Source organism: Corvus cornix, chromosome 2 (genome assembly GCF_000738735.6).
Source record: "Corvus cornix cornix isolate S_Up_H32 chromosome 2, ASM73873v5, whole genome shotgun sequence".
Classification (NCBI taxonomy): Eukaryota; Metazoa; Chordata; class Aves; order Passeriformes; family Corvidae; genus Corvus; species Corvus cornix.
In genome coordinates this window covers 118,932,238-118,956,970 of record NC_046333.1, presented here as the reverse complement: position 1 = coordinate 118,956,970, position 24,733 = coordinate 118,932,238, and the positions used below count along the sequence as shown (strand labels likewise).

Sequence of the window (24,733 nt, the reverse complement as noted above, 5' to 3'; positions counted from 1 at the left end):
TTTTTATAGGTGATGGCTAAATCTAATTCTCTTTCTTGAGAGTGCAAATACGTGATGAAATTCCACTTTATTATACAACCTTCAGACTGTTTAATTGGAAATTACACTTTGTGGAACATATTATAAACTATTCTGAGATCTGGCAAAAATGTCAGCATATACTGTTTGCAATGATGTTTTTAACTTTCCAGTTCCTAGCTCACAAACCATTGGCAAAGGTTTATTCACTTGAACAGTGAGTTTAGACTTCCTTTGGCTGAGAGGCCAGAATTCAAAGAAGAGACGAGTGCAAATCCAAACTGATTGCCTGAAACAATTTGAAAAATCCTTGTGTTGCAGCAGCTAATAATGCTTTTGATGATACCTTCTAGAGATTGAGATAAAATAAGCATAGTCCAGATGAATTTCAATGCCTTTTTTGTTTCAAGAAAATAGAGGAATTATCTATTTGGTTATGTTTAATGGTAATTGTTTGTCTTGTTCAGCAATCTACTGTGAAGAAGGATGAGTTTCACAATCAATAAAGTAATGCAAGAAGATTTCTGTGTGATCATAGCTTGAAGTATTTGTTTTCTTTTGAAAACACCATCACTGAGGAGTAAAAAGCTTGTACCTAAGAGATTTCTTCAAAAGCTGCCTTTCTGTGAATGATGCAATTCTGAAATTGTCTTCTAATTATTCACAATCCAGATTACTCAAATAAATTGTGTTCCACAATGTGAGAGAAATTTTGACTTTGATTTAGTTTGGAGAATGCAGTCACAGAAGGGGAAATCATAGAAAATGTTCTAAATTTACAGCTGTATTGGCCAAATGGAAAGAGTGAGCTTGAAGTGAGCTTGGTTAAGGAAGATTTGAGGATAAAAAGTGCCAATTGAGAATACAGAGCAGGTTTGTTTTTTTCTTTTGTTATTCTAGATGTTTGTTTTACCTATAGTTTCTTCTTCCCAAGCTACTGTAAAACAGTGTGTGTGCTCTGGAGTCCTGCACACGTACAGCACACGTACAGCACACTCTGTGTTTCATTGCTGGCGTAAGTTTGACCATGGAAGAAGACAGAGATACTTTCTATTTTCTTTTATTTTCTTTTGAACTTCTTCGATGTGTTCCTTCTCCAAGTACATTATTTGGAAAGGCTTTTTTTTTTTTTTTTAATGCTGGACAGTTGGGTAGAAAATATGTGAGAGTTCTTTTGTTTTCATCTCTGCTGCCAGTTTGACTGTGTTGATGGTCACATATACTGGTAAAGGAAATGCTTTTTCTGTTAACCAATATGGGTTACTTTTCAATTCTTTTATTTCTGGTGATGAAAAACAGACAAAAAAGATGAGTTGAGGGTTCTGTCATTCCTTTACTGTAGGAGCGAAGATTTCTAGGACACAGAAGAAAGGTGGGTTTTTCTGGGAAGACAGCAAGAAAATGATTTGGCGACGGTCTGGAATATATTATCCTTTTGGGAAAAGAGTTGAACCATTGTGTCGTGTTCTGTAGGAGCATCAGTACCTTGATTAACATGGCATAACCCATTTTGTAAAGGCTATGTTTGTATATATTTTGTATATTTGTGTTCTGATGATATTCCTCTAAATATTTAGCTTCAGTGAGGTATCTTAGTTCACAGTATGCTGTTGTGAACTGCAGATTTGCCTTGCCCAGTGAGTGGATTCAGGTTAAAAAAACCCCAAAAACACAACTGGGCTTATGAATCAGCAAATTGATACAGAAAGACTGCCTTGTATGTAGTTTCCTAGTCCTGAGATTATTGCAAAATGTTACTCATTCCAGCACAGGAATGACATTGTTTAATTCACTTAATTTTGTGTCTTTCCTGAGGTGTTTACAGAAATACTAAGATGAGCCAAAATTCAAAAGATAAATCAGTAATATCCAACTTTTCATGATTTTTTTTTTACACTTCTGCTGCTGTGCAGTGACTTACAGTGCCATTGGAGAATTGGCACTTCATACCGAAGTAGTCTAATCCCTTCACTTTGAGTAATTTCTCTCAAATCAGCTCTGCTTTGAGCAGAGAATTGGACTAAAGGACTTTCAGAAGTCTCTTCTGTCCCTTCCCACCTAAATTATTCCGTGGTTCTCTGGCTCTGTGCTTTGCTGAGGCAGTGAGATCCTTTCATTCTGTAAGATCGTTCCAGAAAGAAGTTATCTTTGGTGGTGGTGATGCCTAGCACTTCCCCTCCATCAGGAAGCATCTGTTGAAAACCCCTAGAGTTTTTAATAAAGTTGTGGTACTACTAGAGTTTCATGAAACCTAATTTTTTTTTTCTGATTCCTCAGTCAGAAGACACTTGCAATGCTATGTTTATTTCATTAATCGTTAACCCACAGCATATTTTCCAGCACTCATTATTATTTGGAAAAGGTTTATGAATGTGTATAGAAATGGTTATATATTGTAAATTAAAATCAAAACAGTATGGCTTAATATTTTTTTTAAGCAGGAGTGTAGTGCCTTACAACAATGCTAAACAGGGCTTCTAAGTGGTTCTAAGGAAGACAGGAAGTATAATGAGATAATTTAGACCCCAATAGTCTAAATCAGTCTTTTTATGTACCTTTAAAATCCTTACTAAGACTGTATATTCCAAATGAAATCATAGTTTTATATAATACTTGAGTACTGAATGTCGTAAAAATATTTTAAAATTCAAATCATGAGTAGTAAACATACAGGAGAGTTCAATAGCAGGACTTAATTAAAACAAAAATGTTCAAGGATCTAATATAGTACATTTCTTAATGGTTTGATGGGAATATATGTGAAATTAGAATGCTTATGGGTCCCTCTAGTGGTATGAAATGCTAGATAATACTTTCAGATTATTCATAAATTGAAAATTATTTGTGTCCTGGAAAGATGCATCTTTAGAAAGGTGCTTCCCTAGAAAGATGGTTATAATTGGCATGTGAAATGTAATATTTCTTTCCAACAAATATTTACAGGTAGTGGAAAATTTCAGATGATATGTTAGGTTTAATGGTAGTATGTGCTATATAAAAATGGTAAATGTGCAGTTGGGTTAATATGGAAAACTTGTGAGAGATCACTTCCATTAAAAGAAGATAATTCCTTCATATTTTTGGGGAAAAAGCCTCCTCTGGTGGGCCTGTGCACCTCAAAGTTCAGGTTTTACATTCGAACATAAGAAGGATCCATTGTCTCAAATACCTTTTTTTAAAAAAATTTAGAGTGGCAGTGATACCCAAGATCCTCAGTTACGCTCTTTCCATTGGTATGTAGCAAAACTCAGGGCTTTTTGTCATGGATAATTTTCTATTTGCCTTTTGGGCAGTAGCAAGGAAGAAATGGAGGTAGAGTTCTTAATGCTGCAAGCCTTGTTTTGACCAGATTTCCATCAGAGGGTGTAAGTCTATCTTTGCATTATAGGAAAATTGAAGTATATTGCTAGGATTTAAGGTTTCCATTAATAACTAAACCATCATATTTGTCATTCTTTCTTTTGTGGACTGTCCTTACTACAAAAGATACAAAAATTTTGAGAGTAAATTCATCAGTATTTTGTGATCTTTTAAGTGATTATCACTTGCCTTTACTTACTTTGTATTTTTATATTGGCATGAGAAAAACAAATTTTTAATACCCCTGTGAAATGTGCTAAAACTTTTTTTTAGGTTTTGGTGAAGTTAAAAGATTGGGAGTGGGAAGAGAGATTAAAATTAGCGTCTCGGAATACAGATGAAATCTGTTACATGAAGGCGACTTGTGTTATTTTATTGCTATATATGCATCACATTAGCAAAATAACTGATATTAGTAACCAGAATTACTTCTTTTTCTTTGTTTTAGAGAAAGGAATTTTTTATTACACCAGCATCTCAGTTAATATGCTTAGAAACTAGAATATAACCATTTTAGTCAAACAAACAGAGTCCCGAAACCTTGGATTGATACTTTGGATGATAACTCTAGTTTACAAAGGAATGGGAAGAAGAATGTCACAGGACAGCTGTGTTGAGTAGGCTTAAAGGCCTGCTGGTTTGCCTTCTGGTTCCTCACATCGAAAGCACTTCCCAGTGCTGTAGTGTCCTTCTTAACATGCCCATCCTCCCAACTTTGCTTTCATTCATTCAGTTTGCAAGGCTGTAAATGTCATATTTATTTTGTCATTCTAATTTGTCCTTAAACTGTTGTTGAGAGCAAATGGTCAGTATTGGATATTAGAAGGGCATTTAGCACACTGAAGGCTCCAAATGAATGGAAAAATGTTTGGGCTGGAGGAGAGATGTTTTTGCAACATGCTTATTCATGAGCAAATGCAGTGCACTCTTTCATTCTTCACTCTCTTCTTTCCGTGATCTATACATTACTGAACCTTGGTTTGGTAGGGTTTCTGAAATTAGTATCTCGATTCATGACTCATGATAGAAGAGGGAAGGCTGTCATTCTCATATTAATCATGCATCTAAAGGGAATGAATGTGCCAAGAGGGAAATGCCAAGTTTCTGTTGCACAACTGTATCATTCATTTTACCAATCTTTTCCATGAATTGGCCTTAGCTGGTCTGCCAGAACCACAAAGCTCTTGTTTTTTTTATCCTTAATAATAATTTAACTGTGAGGAAAAGGAAAAGGCAGGCACAGTAGCTATCAGTGTTCCTGCAGCTGAAGAATGTATCTTCCCCTCATCCCCTTCCTTGAAAGCCAGCTATTTTCTGTTTCAGCCTCCCGTTTAAATTAATAACCTGTCAAACCTCTGCATCTGACTTGCCTATTCTGAATTGTCCTGGGGTAAATGTTTAACTGTTGAAGAGAGAAAGTCACTTTTTGGGTTGGTGTAGTCCCCTGAATCAGGTGCTCTGGAGCTGCAGAGGGATGGCAAGGCTCAAGATCTCTTTTCACATTTGGAGGTTACTCTGATCATTTCATATCTAAAGGATAAAGACATTTATTTAGTCAAGGTGTTATTACCTAGCTTGGGCTATCCATGTGCAATAACTAATAGCTCAAACAGAAGCGCGAAGCCTGGCCCGTGGGGAGGAGCAGCCTCAGGCACCAGCACAGGCAGGGCACAACCATCTGGAAAGTGGCTTGGCAGAAAAGGAACTGGGCCTCCTGGTGGGCACCAAGTTAAACATGAGCCAGCCTTATCCCCTTTCTGCAGAGAAAGCAAATGGTATCCTGGGCTGCATTAGGAGCACTGTTGCCAACAGGTTGAGAGGGGTGATCCTGCTCCTATGTGCAGCACTGGAGAGGCCTCACCTGGACTCCCAGTCTGGGCTCCCCAGTAAAAGAGAACATGGACATACCAGAGAGAGTCCAGTAAAGGGTGAGGAAGATCAGAGGCAACGGGCACAAACTGAAACATGGGTGGTTCCTTCTGAACATCAAGAAATACATTTGCTCTGTGAGGGTGGGTGACCAAGTGTTGGCACAGGGTGCTCAGAGAGGCTGTGGAGTCTCCATCCTTGGATATACGCAAAAGCCTCTGGGACATGGTTCTGGGCAATGTGGTCTAGGTGGCTCTGCTTGAGCAGAAGAGTTTGACCAGATGAACCCCCTCTGGTTTCTTAATTCACCTGTTTTGTGATTCTGTAATAAGCAGCACTGCTGCTAGGAATAATGTAGGTTTTGCTTTTTTCTTTTAATGAGGGGTAGAAAAAGTAGGATTAATATGTAATAATAGTGGTTTATGAGCTGTGCAAATTGGTGATAATTTAGAGAGTTTAAGCAGATTTGTAAGATAAGTGTCAATAGCTATTGTGAAGAGTAATGATGGTTCAGCTTCACAGAAAACCAAGTAACTAATTTGCCTTTGTACCTCTATTATCAGAAAAAATCCTGAAGCAAGAACATGTGCAAGCCCTCCTAAATGACTTATGAATACAAGTATAGGTGCAACACAGGCCTATACTGCCAAATTATTGCATTTCTGTGTTCTGTTGTGTACTTTGCTGTCAGAAGGTGCTGTTTTACTTGTAGTACCTACATCATACTGTTCTGTCCAAGATTAATGGGGGGGGTACCTGTGACGGTGAAACTTAATTTGTAGCATGACAACAAAAACAGGTTTTTGTTAACTATAGATCTGTAGAAGAATACTTGAGAACAAGAAAATTATCTATGCTTCCAGAAAAGTGCTAATTTTTCCTACTTTAAATATTTTGTTTTATTGAGATTTAGTGAAGTTCCTGGCTTTGTATGTGACTTTGTCGATACTTTAGATCATTTTATGACCTAAATATACCATTTTAATTTATTTTCAACCTAATAATTTCTGTTTTGAAATTTGGATCTTAAGGGATTGGATCAAGGTTGAGGGGGAGAAACTTCTTACCTGTAGCATACACTGCATTAGCAGCAGCAGCTGTATTGCTCCCTGCTTCTCTGTTCTGCAGGTTGGCAGTGCTCAAGACTGTAACCTCATGGTAACAAATGTGCTTAGAAATATTGGTAGAGTAATGCAGCATGACAGAATCTATTTATTTGCCTGCTGTACACATGAACGTTGCTTCACAAGCAACCTTTATCATATGTAGTACTTTTGTTTGCTTAACTGGGATATATTGCAGGTATCAGTGTCTTCAGAGGAAGAGCCCTTGGCCTTGAGAATGATAGCTTGAAGAAGGATACTTCATGTGAAGATGTCTGTGTTAGCCCAGAACTTCAGTGTCTTGATGAAGTGTTTGAGGCATGTCTGAAAGAACATTCAGTTGTGTCAGTTCAATCTCTGTTAGCACAGACAGTTGATAGGGAATGGTGCTGTGTTTGATTAGATACTGTATGATCATGCCGCTGTCAGCTCTATTTAGAGGTGTTTTATTAATATGGTTTGGGAATTAATATATTAATTTATACATTAATGTATTAATGAGCTAGCATAGAAAAGAAAGTAAATTGGAACTTCTGCAGGGAGAAGAATATAAATGGATAAAGATTTATCTTATGTAGAATTAAGCTGCTGTCACTAGAAATCACTGAGGCTTTTAGTAGAGATTGTCAATAAGGCTACACCTTCCCCTGCACAACGTTTTAGACTGACTTTAAAGAACAAAAGTTGTAACTCCTGACTTCACCAGCTTTTAATATGCCTTGTTCTTGGAAGGACACGAGATCTATACTACAGAGTTGGGATCATGTTGGTTTTGATGATCTGCATTTTTGAAAGAGGATGTTGTCATTGACTTAATACAATTGCACTTAATACATCTTTTTTTTTTAGTTTTATTTTTTAACATGAGTCATTTCAGGCAGGATGAGTGAATATCAAGATCATTGGCTTTCTGTTGGTTATATAAAACTGTTAATTGGGGGCACTGTTGAGAAGAAAGTAAAGGCCAAATTTGGCCTAATGTATTTCAAAATGAGACTATCTGGCTTGCTGCAAAGGAACTGTAGCTGTGTGTAGTTCGATGTTGGGGTTTCTAAAACACTTCAGGCATATCAAGTGGAATTGGACATAAACTAGTATCAGTCCTTTGTATAAATCAGTTAAGCTAATAAAAGTAAAGCAAAATATTTGGATTAATCTTTGTAAGGAGGCTGAAATAATTTTCTGTTGTGTTTTCACCATACTGGGAAACAGAATTAGATATGCTGTGAACGTAAATGTCATACTTGTTTGGCAGAAGAGTATAGTTATTTGCAAAAGCACCCAAATTACGTGTGTGTGTTTCAAACTTTGGCATAGTAAAGAGATTTTCTGAGCTCTAAACTATAAAAGTAATATGTACTTGCTCAAAGCCTACTTGTATCTCCTGTATTAACACTCAGTTTCTGATACTCTCTTGCTGGTGTACATATCATCTTAGGTGATTTGTTAGGGACATGGATTGGATGTGTATACATGAGAGCAGTTTTCCAAAAATAATTTGTTTGCAGCACTGTGTGTGTTTTTAAACAATATCCATAATATTTTTGTCCTTTCAATAAGAGTTCCTTAAAAAGATAAGTTGCAGCTATCACTTAAGTATTTGTTTTTCTTCACAGGATGCTTACACAGAACATATTTTTTCTAAGCCATGGCTCTGTATTTATTATTAATAAAAATATCTGTATTTGTGCTGAAATGTTTGATACTCAAAAAAATTGGATTATCTTTATACCAAACTTCCCTGAGCACTTGTCTTTTTGATAAAGGTTTTTTAGAGAGAGTGTTTATTTTCTTGTTTTTTGTAGCAAATTCTGAAATCGAGGTCTCTGTGTCTGCAAGAAATGTGAGAAGGTTGCTTAGTTTCCAGCGATACCTGAGATCTTCCCGTTTTTTCCGTGGTATCACTGTTCCAAATTCTTCAAACATTTTAGATGATGATTATAATGGACAAGCAAAGGTTGGTTGCTTGATTTTTATTTTTGTAAAGTATGTTTTTTAAAATGCTTGCTAGTATATATATAACTATATCACATTCTAAAAGTGCAACCAAATACAAATTTTAAGCATGTTTTTTTATGTATGTGTGTATGTATTTGTGTGTTTATATGTGTGTGTATATATATATGTATGTATCTATTGTTATGAAATCCAGACAAAACTACACGATTTGTAGCTAACTCTTCTACTGCCCACAGTTTTACTTGGATGATTTTTTTGTGTGTGTGTGTTTGTTTGTTTGGGTTTTTTGATTTTGTTTGTTTGTTCGTTGGTTTTGGTTTTTTTTGGGATTGGGTTTGTTTGTTTGGGTTTTTTTGTTGGTTTTTTTTTGGTTGGTTGGTTTTGGTGTTTTTTTTTTTTAATAACTGGTGAATTAAGGATGCCTTGAATAATTGAAGAAAAAAATGAAGAAAGGAAAATGTATCTGAATTTAAGAAATGTAATGGAGCAATTTGGACAACTATTCCCTTTCATTTTTAGGCTAACCTCACTAGTGAACAACTGGAAGAATGACTGCCTAAACTCAATAAAGTGCAGTAAATGGATTTCTCAGGACACGCTTATGCCAAACTGACTTTTTCTTTGGTAGGCAATTCTTCTAGACAAGAAAAGTGATAGCTGTAATACACTTGTGCAGCACTAAAGTAGGGAAAGCAGGTACTGGGAAGAGAGGTGATGCTAAGGGAGCAGCTACCTGCTGTATTTACAACAGAGGATGGATAGTGCTGGAGGGGACTGAGCAGGCAAAGATTATTCAGGTTATTCAAGATCCCAAAGGCTGTGTCACTGCATCTAGTGCTTTTTTGTCATCTGACACAGAAAAAGAACATACTTATAATACAGTGGATGTATCCATGCTGAATATGATCAGGCTGTGGTGTAGAAGAAATCTGATAACCTGGAGGATGGATCTTTAAAATGTACATCTAATTTAATTGTGAAAGGTGTTGTTAATGCTCTTGTTTCTTCTGATAGCAGAGTTTTAGCAGCTGGTAGAGAAAAGCTAGAATATATAACTGGATCACAAAACAGCTCTACCAATCTAATGAGAATAAGAGAAGGCAGGAATCTGTTACAAAATGTACTGGTAGGAGAAGCAAAGATTGGGACTGCTCAGCTCTGGTGAGGCCTCATGTACCATTTGCTGTTCTTGCGCATCCCTGTTGCAGGAAGAGCAGTTGATGTGGAGCAGCTGTGATGAAGATGGGCTAGTGAAAAGTCAAAAGCCAGGTTCTTAAATTAAAATGCTCATACAATGGCTCAAATATCTAGTGAATCATCTAGATAGTGTTCTATAAGCAGGGGAAAGAGAGAAAGCAAGGCAAAAGACTACACAGACATTAATTCGCTCATCTGAATGTACTGTCATTCTGCCATACTATTTCTGATTTGAACCTAATTGTTTTAAATTGTCTTTTGAGAAATTGCCTAAAGGTTGAAAGGAGAATCTGCAACCAGTTCTGTCAAGGCACTTCTTGTTTGGTTTTTTCCCTCCAGTCTTTTTATTTGTAAATGTGTGACTTTTTTCAGTTACCAGACAAATTTAATTATTCTTTTACTACTATTTTTTTGTATGTAGAAATTCTAAAGGCTTGATCTGTCTCTGAAATCTTAAATACTCCTCCGAGCTACAGGAAGATAGGTATATACTGATTAAAAAATGACAGCTTTTGTGTTTCTTTTCAGTGTATGCTGGAGAAGGTTGGAAACTGGAATTTTGATATTTTTCTTTTTGATAGACTGACAAATGGTGAGTTTACTTTTAGTATCTCATTTGTGTTTTATCTTCTAGCATAACTTAACTATTGCACTTAAGTTGCAGTATGTGATTGCTTGTTCACTAAAAAGCACAGATTTAATCAGGTAGTACTTTTTGATTTAATAGTCTTTAATCTGAGTCCTAGTTTGCCTGGTCACTTCATTAAAATAATGGTACTGTCAGTACTGATAATAATAATTGATTTGTAGAAGAGGTCCTTCATGTACTTTATAGGTTGCTGTTCTCTCTTAGTAATTTATAGTAGTAATTTGATACAAATTAACAAATAATTTTACGATCTGGACTTTTTTTTTTTTTTCAATTATGGGGTGCTGGTAATTTTTAAGTTTGTGTCCAAAAGGTCATTTATATTGAAAAAGTATTTTTCTGATAAATTTAATGTTAGAGAGAATAGTTTCATTTCTTTACAGTGCCATAAGAGGCATGTTGGTGTGAATGCATTATAATTATGACATAGAATACCTGGAGAATTGGGAGTTGAGCAGAGGGAAGCTGCTGTACACATAGCTTGCACAACATAGAAAAATGAAGAGAACATTATGGTGACTTTTGTGTGCCCATTACAAACAGCAGTAGGAACTACAGAAGTAGTTAAAAAAAACCCCTAGGTATTGTTAATTTGTAGGCAGAAAAGAGATCTGTAAACGTGCTGGGAAGGAGGAGGGAGGACTGCTGCCGTGGGTAGGGTGAAGTTTTGCATTATAATCTCAGCAATGGCAGCTGGGTTTTGAACAGAATGGAAGAAGGAGATGAGCAAGTCCAACATCATGGTGACATTTGTGCCAGTGTGGGAAGAGAATGGAGGGCAGATCTCGCAGGTTTTGCAGCAGTCATGTGGAGTAGGTAGCAGAGTTGCAATTAAAGTTGCCAGAAGAAGAAATTAAGTTCAAGGAGGAGAATGTGGCACCAGAAGATCCTTTTCTCTTCTGTTTTATTGAAGGGGTGTTTGGCTTAACCAAATGTAAAAGTAGTAACCTCACAGTTTATATTTAACACAGAAAATGGGTAGAAGAAAAATGAAAATAGCAAGGACTTGTAAAAATAGAATGCTTATATAGCTAATGATAAACTTTACATAACTGAATGAGAAAAAGCTGTGTGTACAAGTGAACATGTATGTATAGCTTCTTTTGGATTAGTTTATCAAATGGGAGAAATCTGAAGTTGTCCTTCTTGTAAGAGCCCTCCCTACCTTTTGTTTGTGCTTTTTTCAAATACATTTAAGGTACCACCAGAAGAACATCTCTTGAGGAAGGCTTACGATACCACCATCCATTTTGCATCCTAATTAAATCATTTTAGGAGGACATTTTGATCAGGCAGCCTTGTTCTTTACAGCTTGTAAAGGCAGAATGCTGTATATAAAACCCTGCTGGATGAACTGTCCTGGATGAGTCTCTATGAAAGAATTTCCCTAGTAAATGTTCCAAGAATTGCATATTTCATTGTGAGGAATGTGTACATGAGAATACATTAATTCTAGCCTAGTAATAAGCTTGATTTAGAAGGAATTTTTGTCTTTTTGTACCTCAGTTTCTGTCTGTGCTAGGTTCTGTAATGCTAAATGAAGATTGTCAGCCATGACATTGTTTGCAGACCAAATAACGGACAAGCTATTTCAAATAAACATTGCGGATTATATCTCTGTCTCTTACAGTTTTACTTATTTTACTGGTACAAAAGATTGTAATAAAGCTATGAGTAGGCAAAATATATTCTAAGCTTGTAATATTATACAGTTTTTGTAGAGTTCTGGGTGAAATAAGAAGTCCAGCAAAATATATGATGAAAATGAGAGATAGCATATTTGCAATGTGCGCTAATCAATAGTGTTGTCTAGCTTTTCTCTTTGCCTGATTATATTTATATTTTGTATATGTGTTTGGGATATGTTGCATAAATATAATTATAAAATTGATTATCATTATAATGGGTTTGCATGTTGAAATGGGTTGGTTTTTTAATGTTCAGTAACATTTACTTCCTATCAGTTGCCATTGGACAGTTGCTGAATGCATTACAGTTAAGCAAAACCAATGGTGATTACTAGAGACAGCTAATGGAAACTTGTCATGCAGTGAGATTTAAATATTTATCATGAATTGGTGTAGAAAAATTTGCTTGTATAATTTTTGTAACCACTTTGTTTGAAATAATACAATTCTTATGGGAGAATCACTGATTTCATGGCTTCCAATGAATTAGTATTTTCATCTTATTTTTAGGAAACAGTCTAGTCAGCTTAACCTTTCATCTGTTTAATCTACATGGACTAATTGAACACTTCCAGTTAGATACGATGAAACTTCGTAGATTTTTGGGTAAATACGGCTTTTTATTTTGATGAATATTGCTGTTTATCTGCATTTTTATACCTTAACTGAAGTCCTGGTTGTAGTTTAGCAATAAGGTTTGAAGGGTACTGATGCAGTTTACATTGTGCAGTGATTTGAATTATATTAATTGAGATGATCTCTCACAGTTTTTACGAGTACAGAATTTTCTGTGTTAAATCCAAACAAGTATTATCAAGTTTAATAGTTTCATAGCTGATGCTTTATTCTATTTATTAAACCTATTTAATATCTATTAAACAATCAGGAATATGTGTGACATTTGTATTGGGAAAGGTTAGACAGCTCCTTTCTTTGTTCTGATTTTCAGTTCCGTATTGATCTTTACTTTTTCCAGTGATACAGTTTCCTAACTGTATGGAATGTTTCGACTTGGCCATACTTTCTGGTGCCAATTTGATGTTACCTCTGGCTTGCTCACATTCTCCTACAAGAAAGCACTGTATTGTGGACATAGTTTCTCCCTAGACAGAGTACAAGACAATTTTAGTTGAATGTTTGGATCTGTGTCACTGGAATGCATCTTTGGAAAGAACTGTAAATACAATGTAGAATATTCAAACCAAGTGGTACATTCACTCGACAGAGCTGTCTGCATCCCAATACCATGGACGGGTGCTGTTATGAGACCTCCTTCCTTTGGCTCTTCTGTGACAGTATCTTTAATTTTGTGAAGTGGAACTGAGCAGGAGAAACAAGTTTCTGGTCCCTTTAACAGGCTTTCACAGTTTCAGAGAAAACAATTCTGTGGTTACAAAGCTTGTCACTTAACAGGGGAGAAATCACATTTGGAAGGTTTTTCTCCCCTTCCAAATAGGAGAATGTTTTTGTTTTCATAATTTAGTTCTTTCAGCTTAAAAAAATCAGTTTTGTCTTGCATTTCATGTTGTTTTGAAGTGGACTCAATTTTCTCCAATTTCAGAAATGTTAATCAGCTGACCTTAATGACTAATATGTTGGAATGTGAGGGAAATGATCATAGAAATCTGGTTGAGGCTGCTCAAGTTCTAACTGAATGTGGTTTGTCTTTCTCATGTGGTTAGTTGAGATTATGCAAATGATAATACTTGAAAGACTAGTTAGAAATGACAGGGTTAGTTGACTGGTTATCAGAAGATGAGAGTTTTAACTACATATGACTACTCCAAGTTATAATCCACTAAAATGAGATTGGACTTTGAAAAAGGCAAAATCTATTCTAAATTTGAAATTGACAACCTTTCCCTTTTTGTTAATGCCTTCTACTTAATATCAGTAAAAAGCTCTGTCTTAGTCCATCATAAAAATCAAGGAACCTTTCTTCAAAATACAGCTTCTTAGCATGAACACAATTCATTCTTTTCTTTTGCTACCACTTACACTCTAATCCTTAGTAATCTGAAGATCAAATTCCAGAAGACTAGGACAGCTCAAATGGTCCAGTGCCACACAAACTTCACATTATATGAGAATCTACTGGAATATTTTTAAGGAGAGAAATCTGATTTTAGTCCTCTATAGGCTCTCAATATTTTTTCTGTGTATGCGTGTAAATATACACACACACACACACACAGAGTCTTTCAGTGATTTCCACCAGCTGCTTGGAGATCTGCCTCTTCTTGCTATGTCTTTACAGATTCTTACTCTAGACCTGAACAGGGGGAGAGAAGATGCAAAGTACTACCTTCCTGAAAACAGGGTTGTTGTGCTATTCTAGTTCTGGCAAACTGTGATCAAAATGTTGACCTAGGTCTGCTTTAATAAAATAACTAAGTTAGGAAAATTGTAGAGTTCAGGTAGCTGGATCAACCTATGAAGCCACAAAAACATTAAGAAGCAAGCCAGTTATATATGCATTCATGCACTTGATGTGAGGAATAGGTGGGAGAGAGTATTACTGCAGGTTAATAAAGCCCAAAGACATTTATATTGATTTTCATTATTTTTCATATGAGCTGTCAGCTGCGCATTGAGTACTATTGAGACTACATGGTGGGGACAGTGTTTTGACTTTTCATGAACCACAGCTCTTCACAAATAATCACATCAGTATTGCTGTAGCACTACAATCACAATTACATGCATCCTTCGGGCTTGTAAACTGAGTAGAAAAGAGGCTTGTGGGCATGTTTGTTTGGTGGGACTGACAGACTGTTGTAGCCAGACAAGAAAATGTTCTTTTGAGGTTTGCTTGGAAGAACTAATGTGTTGTGTCAGGCAAAACTTCAGAATATAGTTTGATTGCTGTGCTTTAAGTCTTCTTCCCCTCCATCCTTTTTAACATTATAGTTTTTTCATTCCCTATACTTGAGCTAATGTTGATGCCCTTTAAAGAATTCTACCTATAATGTTCAAAGACAGCCAGGAAGATGGAGGAAAGAGGAGGAAAGCAAAGAAGAATAGGGAATATTGAATCTAGGTGTAGTTAGTCAGACCATCAGCTAAATGAGATTCTTTTCTAAATTGCATATGGGCTTAAGTTTGCCTGAGTACAAGTAGGAGAAGATGCCTAAAAATATACAGAGGTGGGTTTTCCACGACCACTTTCCTGAATGGGACAGAAAAGCACTTCATGTAACAGTGCTTAATTCCTCTAAAATCCTCTCTGCTTTCAGCTCATGATATGAAGTAATCCTAATGGTTTGGTAAATAGCATAATTTTCATTTTGTATTCAGTGTTGCCTCACCATTCAGACAGATTGTCAAAGACAGCCTTCCCTGGGAAATTCTCAGTGTCAGAATATCTCAGATTAGATATTGATTTCAAGTTGTTTAATTTTTGCTCTGAGGTGACTTTACATGTAGTTGATTTCCTTTAGCAAACACTGTTTCTTCGCATAAAAATCTTATAGCTGCGTCGTGGTTCAGCTGACGATTTATGGACTGTGACACTTTTATGTGTATGTAACGTGATATTGCATATTTCTGTGCTTAATAGGGTCATATAAAATGGTCCTTGAAAAAATTGCAATTTTATTTAAATTTGGATATTTGTTATTTTCCTGCAGTTATGGTTCAAGAAGATTATCACAGTCAAAATCCTTATCATAATGCAGTTCATGCTGCTGACGTGACTCAGGCCATGCACTGTTACTTAAAAGAGCCCAAGGTAAGGGAGCATCCTCACTTTTACATCACTCATACACACAGAAATATGTGTGTTTATGTGTAAATGCATATGAATGGATTGTGTGCACATATCACAGAACCATTTAGGTGGGAAAAGACCTCTGAGATCGAGTCCAGCCTGTGACCAAACACCACCTTATCTACCAGACCATGGCACTGAGTGCCACATCCAGTCTTTCCTTAAACACCTCCAGGGACGGTGACCCCCCCCACCACCCTGGGCAGCCCATTCCAATGTCTGATCACCCTTTCTGTGGAGAAATTCTTCCTAATGTCCAACCTAAACCTCCCCTGACACAGCTTTAGACTGTGTCCTCTATGCCATCGCTGGTTGCCTGGGTGAAGCAGCCAAACCCCACCTGGCTACAACCTCTTTTCAGGCAGTTGAAAATAAGAGAGCAATAAGGTTATATATCTATGCATATACATACATGCATACATATATGTGTATATGCACATACAGGTTTTATTAAAAGTAAAGAAACCTAAGAACCCAACACGAAACACTTTTGAGCTCTGTCTTGCTCTCCCCTGTTGCTGAGGCTGTGGTTTCACACTTAGCAGTATGCTTTTCTTTTCTTCCCCCCTTCTGAGCTGACATTGTCTTTTGTGTGACTTCCTGTTGAACCAGAGCAGGGAATTACAGTTGTAGCTGTTTAACATAGTGCTGAGCCCCAAGACATTTATGTAGAACTGCAGCCTGAGTCAGAGCAGGAAACAATAAACCTGTGTACTTGACATCTGGGGTGGTGTTTTTTCCTCCAGAAACTACCATTACCCTTACTTTGCTCAATTTTGCTGTTACTGAATAGTTTGCTTCTACGAGAGGCAGTTCCCAGCAATACATCAGGAGTTCTCTTTGAGCATTCTTTTTAAGAAAGGGTAGAGTGACAGACCTTAAGGACCTAAACTAACTGAGCTGCTTCCTTACTGCTCAGGCTGCTGTCAGGCTGCTGTAAGTGATGTCTTGGACAATTTAAGGGTGAAGTCCTGTCCTTCTGTATTAAATTGAAAGCTGTAGTGCTCTGTAGCTAATGAGAAATTATCTACCTTGATGCAAATTATCACCAATCTCATATTCCCTTGAATAGCATAGCTCCTTATTCTCTGCTTCTGAGGTAAAAACAAGTAAGTTTTGGCTCAATAAAGCCTTTTTCAGAGTCTCTTTGCCCACTCCTCCCACTCAGTTTCTCAGTGCTGCTCTCAGACCAATTGGTGCTGTGAGCCAGATCAGAGCTGATACATGATGAGCTTTTTTATGGCATTCAGTTTGGAAGCCCTGAGCCTTTTTTATTTAATACTCGTGATGGGAGTTTTGTAATGCCTCAGATACAAGTATAGACTTTGCATTTTTAGTAACATACACAGCTATAGTTAACGGTACTGAACTACAGCTCTGTTGCACCAAAGTACATTATAAACATGTGAGGTGTGATAGATGGCAAATACAACAGGGAACATTAACTTCTGTCCTTGAAGGGTGTTTGCTGCATTTCACCTTTATATGGACAGAACTGTCTTCTCTGTTTTAGTGCAAACTAGACTTTGTTACTGAGTTTAAATTTTCAAACCTCTCAATCACAAGTACGAATAGCTATGAACAGTGAAAATAAGTCCATGTACATGCGTGCTGAGTTAATTGACATGCACATTGAAAATATTTGTGGCAGATTTTCCTCCTTTGGTTCTGTTCCTGGTAGACCTTGAAATACAATTTTGCATAAGAGTAGAAGTACATTCTGAATAGTTCTAAGTCTTCCAGAGCATTAGTTCCTTCCTCTTAGGAGGAGAAGTTTTCATGCTTTTTGAAATACAGTATGAATTTAAAGCAGAATAGACACATACGAATGGACTTGGTAAATGAGAGGAAAAGCTAATTTAAGAATTTTTCTGCTTTTATGGGGTCTGGTTAGGAATAGTGCTTCATTACCAGACACAAAGGATTTTGTGTGCTGGCATTTTTTAAGAGTGTACCTTCCTATTCATAAATAATGCTTAAACCATTGTTGAAATTTTGTAGCTTTTTTGGGGGGGAAATACTGTGAAAAGTCAGTGGAGTGTTCGTTTTACATCTTAGAAATTTTTTCCAAATTTCTATTGGCTGTTAATTACTAAAAACCAAAAATGCAACACTCATGCATTTTTTCTAAGGCCATATTGCATTACTAACATTTGTTGGTTTTGCCTTGCAGCTTTCCAAATCTTTGACTCCATGGGATGTTCTGCTCAGTTTAATAGCAGCTGCCACACATGATTTGGATCACCCAGGTGTTAACCAACCTTTCCTAATTAAAACAAATCATTATTTAGCGACTTTATATAAGGTAAGGATAAAATCAGCTGTTTTGTTAAAACCGGGTTTTTGAGAGGAGTATAGGAAAGGAGTATAAATTGTGATGTGTTTAGCTAGCGGTAGGATTGAATCCAGACTTTGTTTCCACGTCACTGGGATAAAAAAATGTGCAAATTAACAAAGTATTCAGGATTTGTAAGATTTAACCTCCTTGGGAAAAACAAAAAAGAAGAGAAGAAAATAAAACACCAACCCTAAAACACAGCCAAATTGACTGGTGCTGCTCTTGGTATATAACTCTTCAGTGTAAGAAAAAGGCATTGATTGATATTTGTTACTCCCTTTTAATTCACAGAATACCTCAGTATTAGAGAACCATCACTGGAGATCAGCAGTGGGCTTGCTGAGAGAATCTGGTTTATTTGCACATATGTCATTAGAAAACAGGTATGTTTATACCAAATAGTATAGATTAGTTTGAGATGCAGGCAATCTGTCACTTAGCTAAGACAGCCCTGCAAAACAAGATAAGTTATTGCATGGCAGTTTTGAGTACAAAATGCAGAGATCTATTTTAAGAATTCCTGGATACTGTGCTGGTAGAGTAGAGCAGTTCATGGTGCAACTTGATATTTGGAAAATAACATTTATTGCGAGCACATTGAAGAAGTGTATTCATGTAGTCAAGCACCTGTTCAGATTAAACTTGGCAGTCTTTTCTTGTTCTGCCACCACAACTGTAGTTTAAAATAGATCATCTTCACCTACTCTTAACAAGAAATGCTCATGAGACAATCAGTTCGTGCAATTTAAGAAAAAAAAGGGAGGGGGAGGAAAAAAGCTAAAAACCATTTTAGTCTTGCTGAAAGCTGCCAATGAAATATCCTGATATTTCTGTGAATGTTGCAAGAACTTTTCAGCAAAAGAAAACAAACTGTTCAGTGAAAATGCTTCTTATAAAGCTTGCATTTGTATAATAATAAATATGATAAAAAGAATGTATATCTAGGGATGACTGTTGTTCTTAATTGCTATCCTTTTGAATGTTTGGTGTCACTAATTTCAGGCAGCTGATGGAGAGCCAGATAGGCGATCTCATTCTTGCTACAGACATCAGTCAACAAAACGAGTACCTGTCCATGTTTCGATCCCATTTGGATAGAGGAGACCTATGTTTAGAGAACGCGAACCATCGTCACTTCATTTTACAGGTGATCTTGCTGGTCATGTTTTTGAAAACAGCACTTTAGTGTAAAAAACTTACTTAAAAATGCTAAATACTACTTCTGCCATACTCCTTTCTTCTCCTTTCAAAATGGAGCAGAACTGTCTTTAAGTCTTTCATTACAAAAAGGTTGTTCCCTCCAATTCCCACACCCAGCACTTCTCCCAAGTGATGGTGTGTTGGTAAGTCTGATAACTTAGAGCTGCTGAAGTGAGGTGTCTCCAAGACAAGGCTTAGCATTTCTAACGACTCCACTGCAGCCTCAGAACTGTGAAATGCTTTGTCAGAACATATTTTGGGGGAGGAAAGCACTGCTGTTGTGAATCATTTTGCAGTTGTGCTAGTGTGCTTTAGCAAACTTAAAAGCCTTGAGAATCTTTTTAGGTTTATAGGCATTTTCTTACTAGGTTCATATTGTGGGCTATAAGCGAAAGTGGACAAACAGATGGAACTTCTGTCTTGTGCAAACCATTGCTAAAAATACAAGCTTGAGAGCTAGAAATGGAAAACACTGCTTGCTTTGATGTTTCTGAATTTATTTTTGGCTCCTGTACCAGTGAGTATACTAAATATAGTGGTCCTGAAATACTTTGAGTTGACTGAATTTCCATATTACTCAGGGATGATCATGAGATCTCACAGTCCCCTGAGTGTTTTTTAAATATTACAGAACATAACTTTGGAGCACAAATGGTAGGTAGGTTTGTTATTCACAAAACCTAAAATAATCTGCTATCAGGAATTAAGTAATTACAGGCACTTCTGTTGCAGGAAGGTGATCTAACACTGTGTGTTAACTTGTTAGATGGCTTTGAAGTGTGCAGATATTTGTAACCCCTGTCGGACATGGGAGCTGAGCAAGCAGTGGAGTGAAAAAGTAACGGAGGAGTTCTTCCATCAAGGCAAGTAAGAGTAGAAGTATCTGTTAGTATATAATGTATTTCGTGTGGAGAGAGTGCCCATGAGCCCTCATCCATTTATATTTAGGACTAACAGATGTACAGTGCAGTATGGGATTTTTTTACTTCCATGGGTTGTGTTTCCTGCAAAAGGTCAGAGTTACTAAAACGCAGCAGAGAATCTCCTTAGAATCTGAACCTAGAATGGCTGGTGCAATACATCCTTCAGCTGAAAGGGGCTTCAGATTAATACATATGGCCACTTTAAAACTGCCTTAGTGGTTTCAGCAAATTATGGAGTATGTTCATCATGTGTCTTCAAGATTTAAACTTCAGCTGTGAGGCCTGTTGGTAAGCAAGTAAGAGCCAGGGAGATTTTTAGTTACTGTGTGGTTTAGACCACTTATGTAAGCAGTTAATAAAGCTGCTAAGTGACAAATAGAGTGAATTTTCTCTGGTATTATTAAATTGTTTTAATAATAAAATTAAGGCTAGTTTGGCTGACTTGAGACCTGCTAATTTGCAAGTGAATATGGTAAATGGGGAACAGACTGCTTTATTTGGTGCTAATCATGTGAGACTTAATCTTAGATAAAGGTGATGGGGAAGCAGAAACACAAATTGCCTTTAGCAAGAAATTTCTGAAGGCTAAGCTATCCACTTCCATATTGCTGAGGGGGGGATTCATTTGTCATTTCTATGACAGTGTAGGAGGTTTTGCAAGAAAGAGGATGTTAATCCTTCAGGAAACCTGTGGTTCTATGGGGTTTCTGTAATTACTGTTTGATGAAAAATACCAAGTATTTAAATACAGTAGTTGTAAGTACTGTTAGTCTGACAGATCTACTTGTTTTTTTGGGAGATAGGAAGAGAAGCAAGTACATTCTGCCAGCTGCAAGGTACTATCCTTGTTAACCAACTTGCACAGCTCACTTCTGTTAGTGTTTGACTTTGTTGGAACTTGATGATTTAATGGTTGCATTATACTTTTGTTTCTTTAGGTGATATCGAAAAAAAATATCACTTGGGTGTGAGTCCACTTTGTGACCGACAGACAGAAACTATTGCCAACATCCAGATTGGTAACTGCAATTCAGTTTGTTTTAGTAGCTTTCTTTCAGGATGCAGTTTGAAAAAAAGCACCTTTTGGACACATTTCCTAGAGGCTGAACATGCTCTGTGTCTGTGTGGCAGCACTTTATTATAAAGAGCAATTTTATTTTTATTTGCTATGTAATATTTCTTGAATTGTTTATGAGTGCTGCTGCACTGACAGTCCTGGAGCCCCTCTGTTTCCTCCCAAAGCAGGTACAGCCTGGGAGACAGCTGTCTTGATTTCTCCCACACTGCTGCCCAGAACTTTCCTCATCTGTATGGTATTCTGGGAAGAGGAGGGTCCCTTCCCCTTGCCATGTGGTCTAGGGCGCCTTTTGCAGCGAGCTTGCCACAACTGGGCATGCTGGCTTTAGCTTTCTGGAATGTCAGCATTCCCTTTAAGTGCAGCCTTTAAGGAGGGGGGTGGGCAGAGATGTGACAGAGAATGGTGGATAGCCATTATATTAATAGTTTTTGCTAACCTGACTTGGATTTAAATAGTAAAATGTCTTTATATAGTTATTTTTAATAAAAGTTGCTTATGTAGGTTAAGTGGGACTCAGTTAAAAGTAAGGAAAAGAATACATTTAACTACAAACACAGTATGAGTTAATGCTTTAGACTGACACAAAAGCTGATGTGTTCCATCAGCTGCACTGTTTTAATTTAGAATGCTAGGAAATCATCTATTTCTTTAATTAAAAGACTCAATTTTGGCCATCTTACCATTGAATTTTTGTTTGGAAATAGACATTACAAATAAATGAACGTGCACACACACCAGCAAGTACATCGACATATTGTTCTGTGGCCTTGTTTAAAAAATGTCTAAAATTTGTCTTTTAAAGTGTTTTTAGTCAACTTAATATTGGGAAAATAATACATTCTTTTTTTCTCCCTATGTAGTGTAGTTCAGACACTCTATGGGGTAATCAATTATAAAATCTTTCAGAAATTTAGGTTTTCTAAACTGTGTGACTTAATTGCTGATGTTTAGATTTCTCTCCCCCTCCATATTGTTCATATTCGTCTTCATTTGGTCATTGCTGTGAAAGAAAGGTTAATTTGTAATGCAGTGTATTGCTGTTCTTCTGACTGATTAGTAAAATCTTCTACATTGAGAGACTTTTTGTATAAAGATACCCTAAATATTGAAATGAATATTTAACTGCACATTGGAGAATAGTAGTTTGACACGTTTTATTTTTTGCTACTAAATTCTATTTAAAATGTTTGGTTTGAAAAATATTTTCGTTTTTCTTTGTATTGTTTTTTTATTTCATCTGCCTCTGTTTGCTTGTTTTTGAAGGTTTTATGACTTACTTAGTGGAACCACTGTTTGGGGAATGGGCCCGCTTTTCCAACACCAGGCTGTCACAGACAATGCTTGGCCACCTGGGACTGAACAAGGCAAGCTGGAAGGGAGTGCAGAGGGAACAGTCTGGCAGCGGTGACGATGTCGACCCCACTTTTGAGGAAATGGACTCAGACATTTTACCTCAGGAACCTCGATTGTCCTGACCTCAATCTCCATGACAAAACTGCCTCTTCCCTCGATATCTGCACGGTCGGATTAAAGGAGACACATGCCAGCCCAAGGTTTTGGTGAAACGGTAAAATGATGCCAGCATTATTTATTTCCAAGTTTTCCTTTGACACAGACCATTTGACCCAGAATTTTTTTAAGCCGCCAGATCTGAACATAGAGCAATATGCACCCGCCTCAGTTGGTTGTCGTTCGGAACCTCGAATATGCAAAGCACAGCAGTGACTGAGCCTTGGAGCAACGGGACGAAAGCTTCATTGTGCCCCATGGCTTTGGTTTTCTCATGATATTTGGAATACAGTCTTCAAATCAAAGACTTGACATGGATTGTTCCACTCCCTTGGAATTTAGCAAGACTTGCATAAATGTGTTCAAAGCATACCTTCCACTCAGTCCCTGTTTTAATACGGAAATGTGAAGTGCCCATCCTTTGCTGCCTCTGGCAAGACTTGATGTTTACAAATGTACTCTGAAACTATCGGTTCTAGACTTAACCTTTGCGCATGGCTGTGAAGGAACCACTAACTTGGGTTTTTTGCTTTTTTAAAGAAAAAGATCAAATCTGAGACTGCAGCTCTTGTTTCTTTGGATGCCAGAAAAGCCTCCCATTTGCCATAATTTTGTTTGTGCACTGGGAACTGAGCATTCATTATAGAGCACAGCCAAGCTTTACTCCAGTGCTATATGGGAATGCAATTTTTTAACGGCGAAAAAACACTTCTGAATCTGGGAAGGGAAGGGGTGGGGGGGAAGCGTCCGAACTGCATTGCGATTCTGCAGTGGGAACATTGCATGTTGTTCTCACTATTGTACACTTGAACTGCACATGCAAGAAAAAAGGTGGAATGTCTAAACACCATAATCAGCTCAGGGTATTTGCCAATCTGAAATAAAGTGGGATGGGAAGCGTGTCCTTCAGAACAAGGGTACAAATGCCCCTTTCGCTGCAGCGTGTGTGTATGTGTGGGTGTGTGAGTATGTTTGGGACGGGGGAGGGCGGGAGGGCTCGGGGAAGGGTTTGAACGGCAACATTTTTTTTTTTTGGTTTTTTTTGGTTTGTTTTTTTTTTTTAATTTATTCTTTTAGAATGTGACAATTTCATGAACAGCCACACTGGGGAGGAAACTGTAACAAATTGCTACAGATGCCTTAAACTATGCACAAAGCTAAGTGACCAAATTTGTTTTTGATTTGAAAAAAAAAATAATAAAAAAAAAGTGCATTGTTTACGTATTCCTCCCTCTACTGAAACATTACCCACTGATGGGTTTTTGGTGGGAAAAGGAGAAAATGTTTTTTAGGACAAAATTAAAGGACTAATTTTAAACTTAAAACATTCCATTTTTGTAATTTGTTTTACATTGTTTTAAGTACAGTAAGCACAACTGTAATCTAGTTTGAGAAACTGGTGCTTTCTTTTAGTTCATTTGTATTTCCCTGTTATTATTGTAAAAGACTGTTTATTAATTCTGTTTACAGTTTGTTGCAACAGCCATTTTTGGAAGAGAGCTTCAGTGTAAAGCCATTTGTAAAGGCTTTGCCATATTCATTTTAATATGTGCCTGTTGCTGTTAACTTTTAATTAATAAAACAAAATCTTTTCACATAATGCTCCTGTACATTTAAGTTATGACTGAGTCCAGTGTTGTGGAAAGGTAGCTAAGGTTGCAGTCAGCTTCCACTGTAAAACTAAGCCAACTTTTGGATTTGAAAATACTAGTCCTCATATGCCAAAATTTATTGCCTCTTGGAGCTTGGCCTTTTACTGTTTGAAAAGCAAATCCTGACTTACCTGATTGTTTCCCTTCTAAAACTGTTTATTATTCTTTCATGTTCCCTGAAGTAGTATCATTAATCTCAAAGTGGCCATGTTTAAAGAAATAAATTTCTAATGAAACCATTATTTCGAGCCTGTGTGAACTTCCTTCCTTCCTCCACTGTCAGTGCAAGTTCTTGCTGTTGTCTGACTCCAGCAGAGAAGGATCAGGTGGGACAATGAGATCTGGTTGTAATTTGCAGGAACAGAGGAGCCATTTTTAACAGGGTGCCTTTGAAAGGGTGTTCAAAGCTGGGAGAACACAG

General features: G+C 37.0%; 1 protein-coding gene across 5 annotated transcripts in view; it reads left to right on the top strand.

Annotated features, from left to right (window-relative positions):
• The window catches only part of PDE7A (phosphodiesterase 7A), a 75,890-nt gene extending 51,336 nt beyond the window's left edge, over window positions 1-24,554 (top strand). For 3 of the 5 annotated variants that reach the window (XM_039550088.1, XM_039550085.1, XM_019289277.3), the window contains 10 exons: window positions 8,156-8,307; window positions 10,035-10,098; window positions 12,354-12,449; window positions 15,473-15,573; window positions 17,786-17,917; window positions 18,242-18,333; window positions 18,953-19,097; window positions 19,917-20,013; window positions 21,012-21,092; window positions 22,415-24,552. In XM_039550088.1, coding sequence (XP_039406022.1) covers window positions 8,156-8,307; window positions 10,035-10,098; window positions 12,354-12,449; window positions 15,473-15,573; window positions 17,786-17,917; window positions 18,242-18,333; window positions 18,953-19,097; window positions 19,917-20,013; window positions 21,012-21,092; window positions 22,415-22,626 — 1,172 coding nt within the window. In that variant the 3' untranslated portion in view covers window positions 22,627-24,552. Of the gene's footprint in view, window positions 1-8,155; window positions 8,308-10,034; window positions 10,099-12,353; window positions 12,450-15,472; window positions 15,574-17,785; window positions 17,918-18,241; window positions 18,334-18,952; window positions 19,098-19,916; window positions 20,014-21,011; window positions 21,093-22,414 lie in introns of all 5 variants that reach the window. The other 2 variants (XM_039550086.1, XM_039550087.1) reach the window with 2 other exon arrangements.
• The last annotated feature ends 179 nt before the right edge of the window (window positions 24,555-24,733 follow it).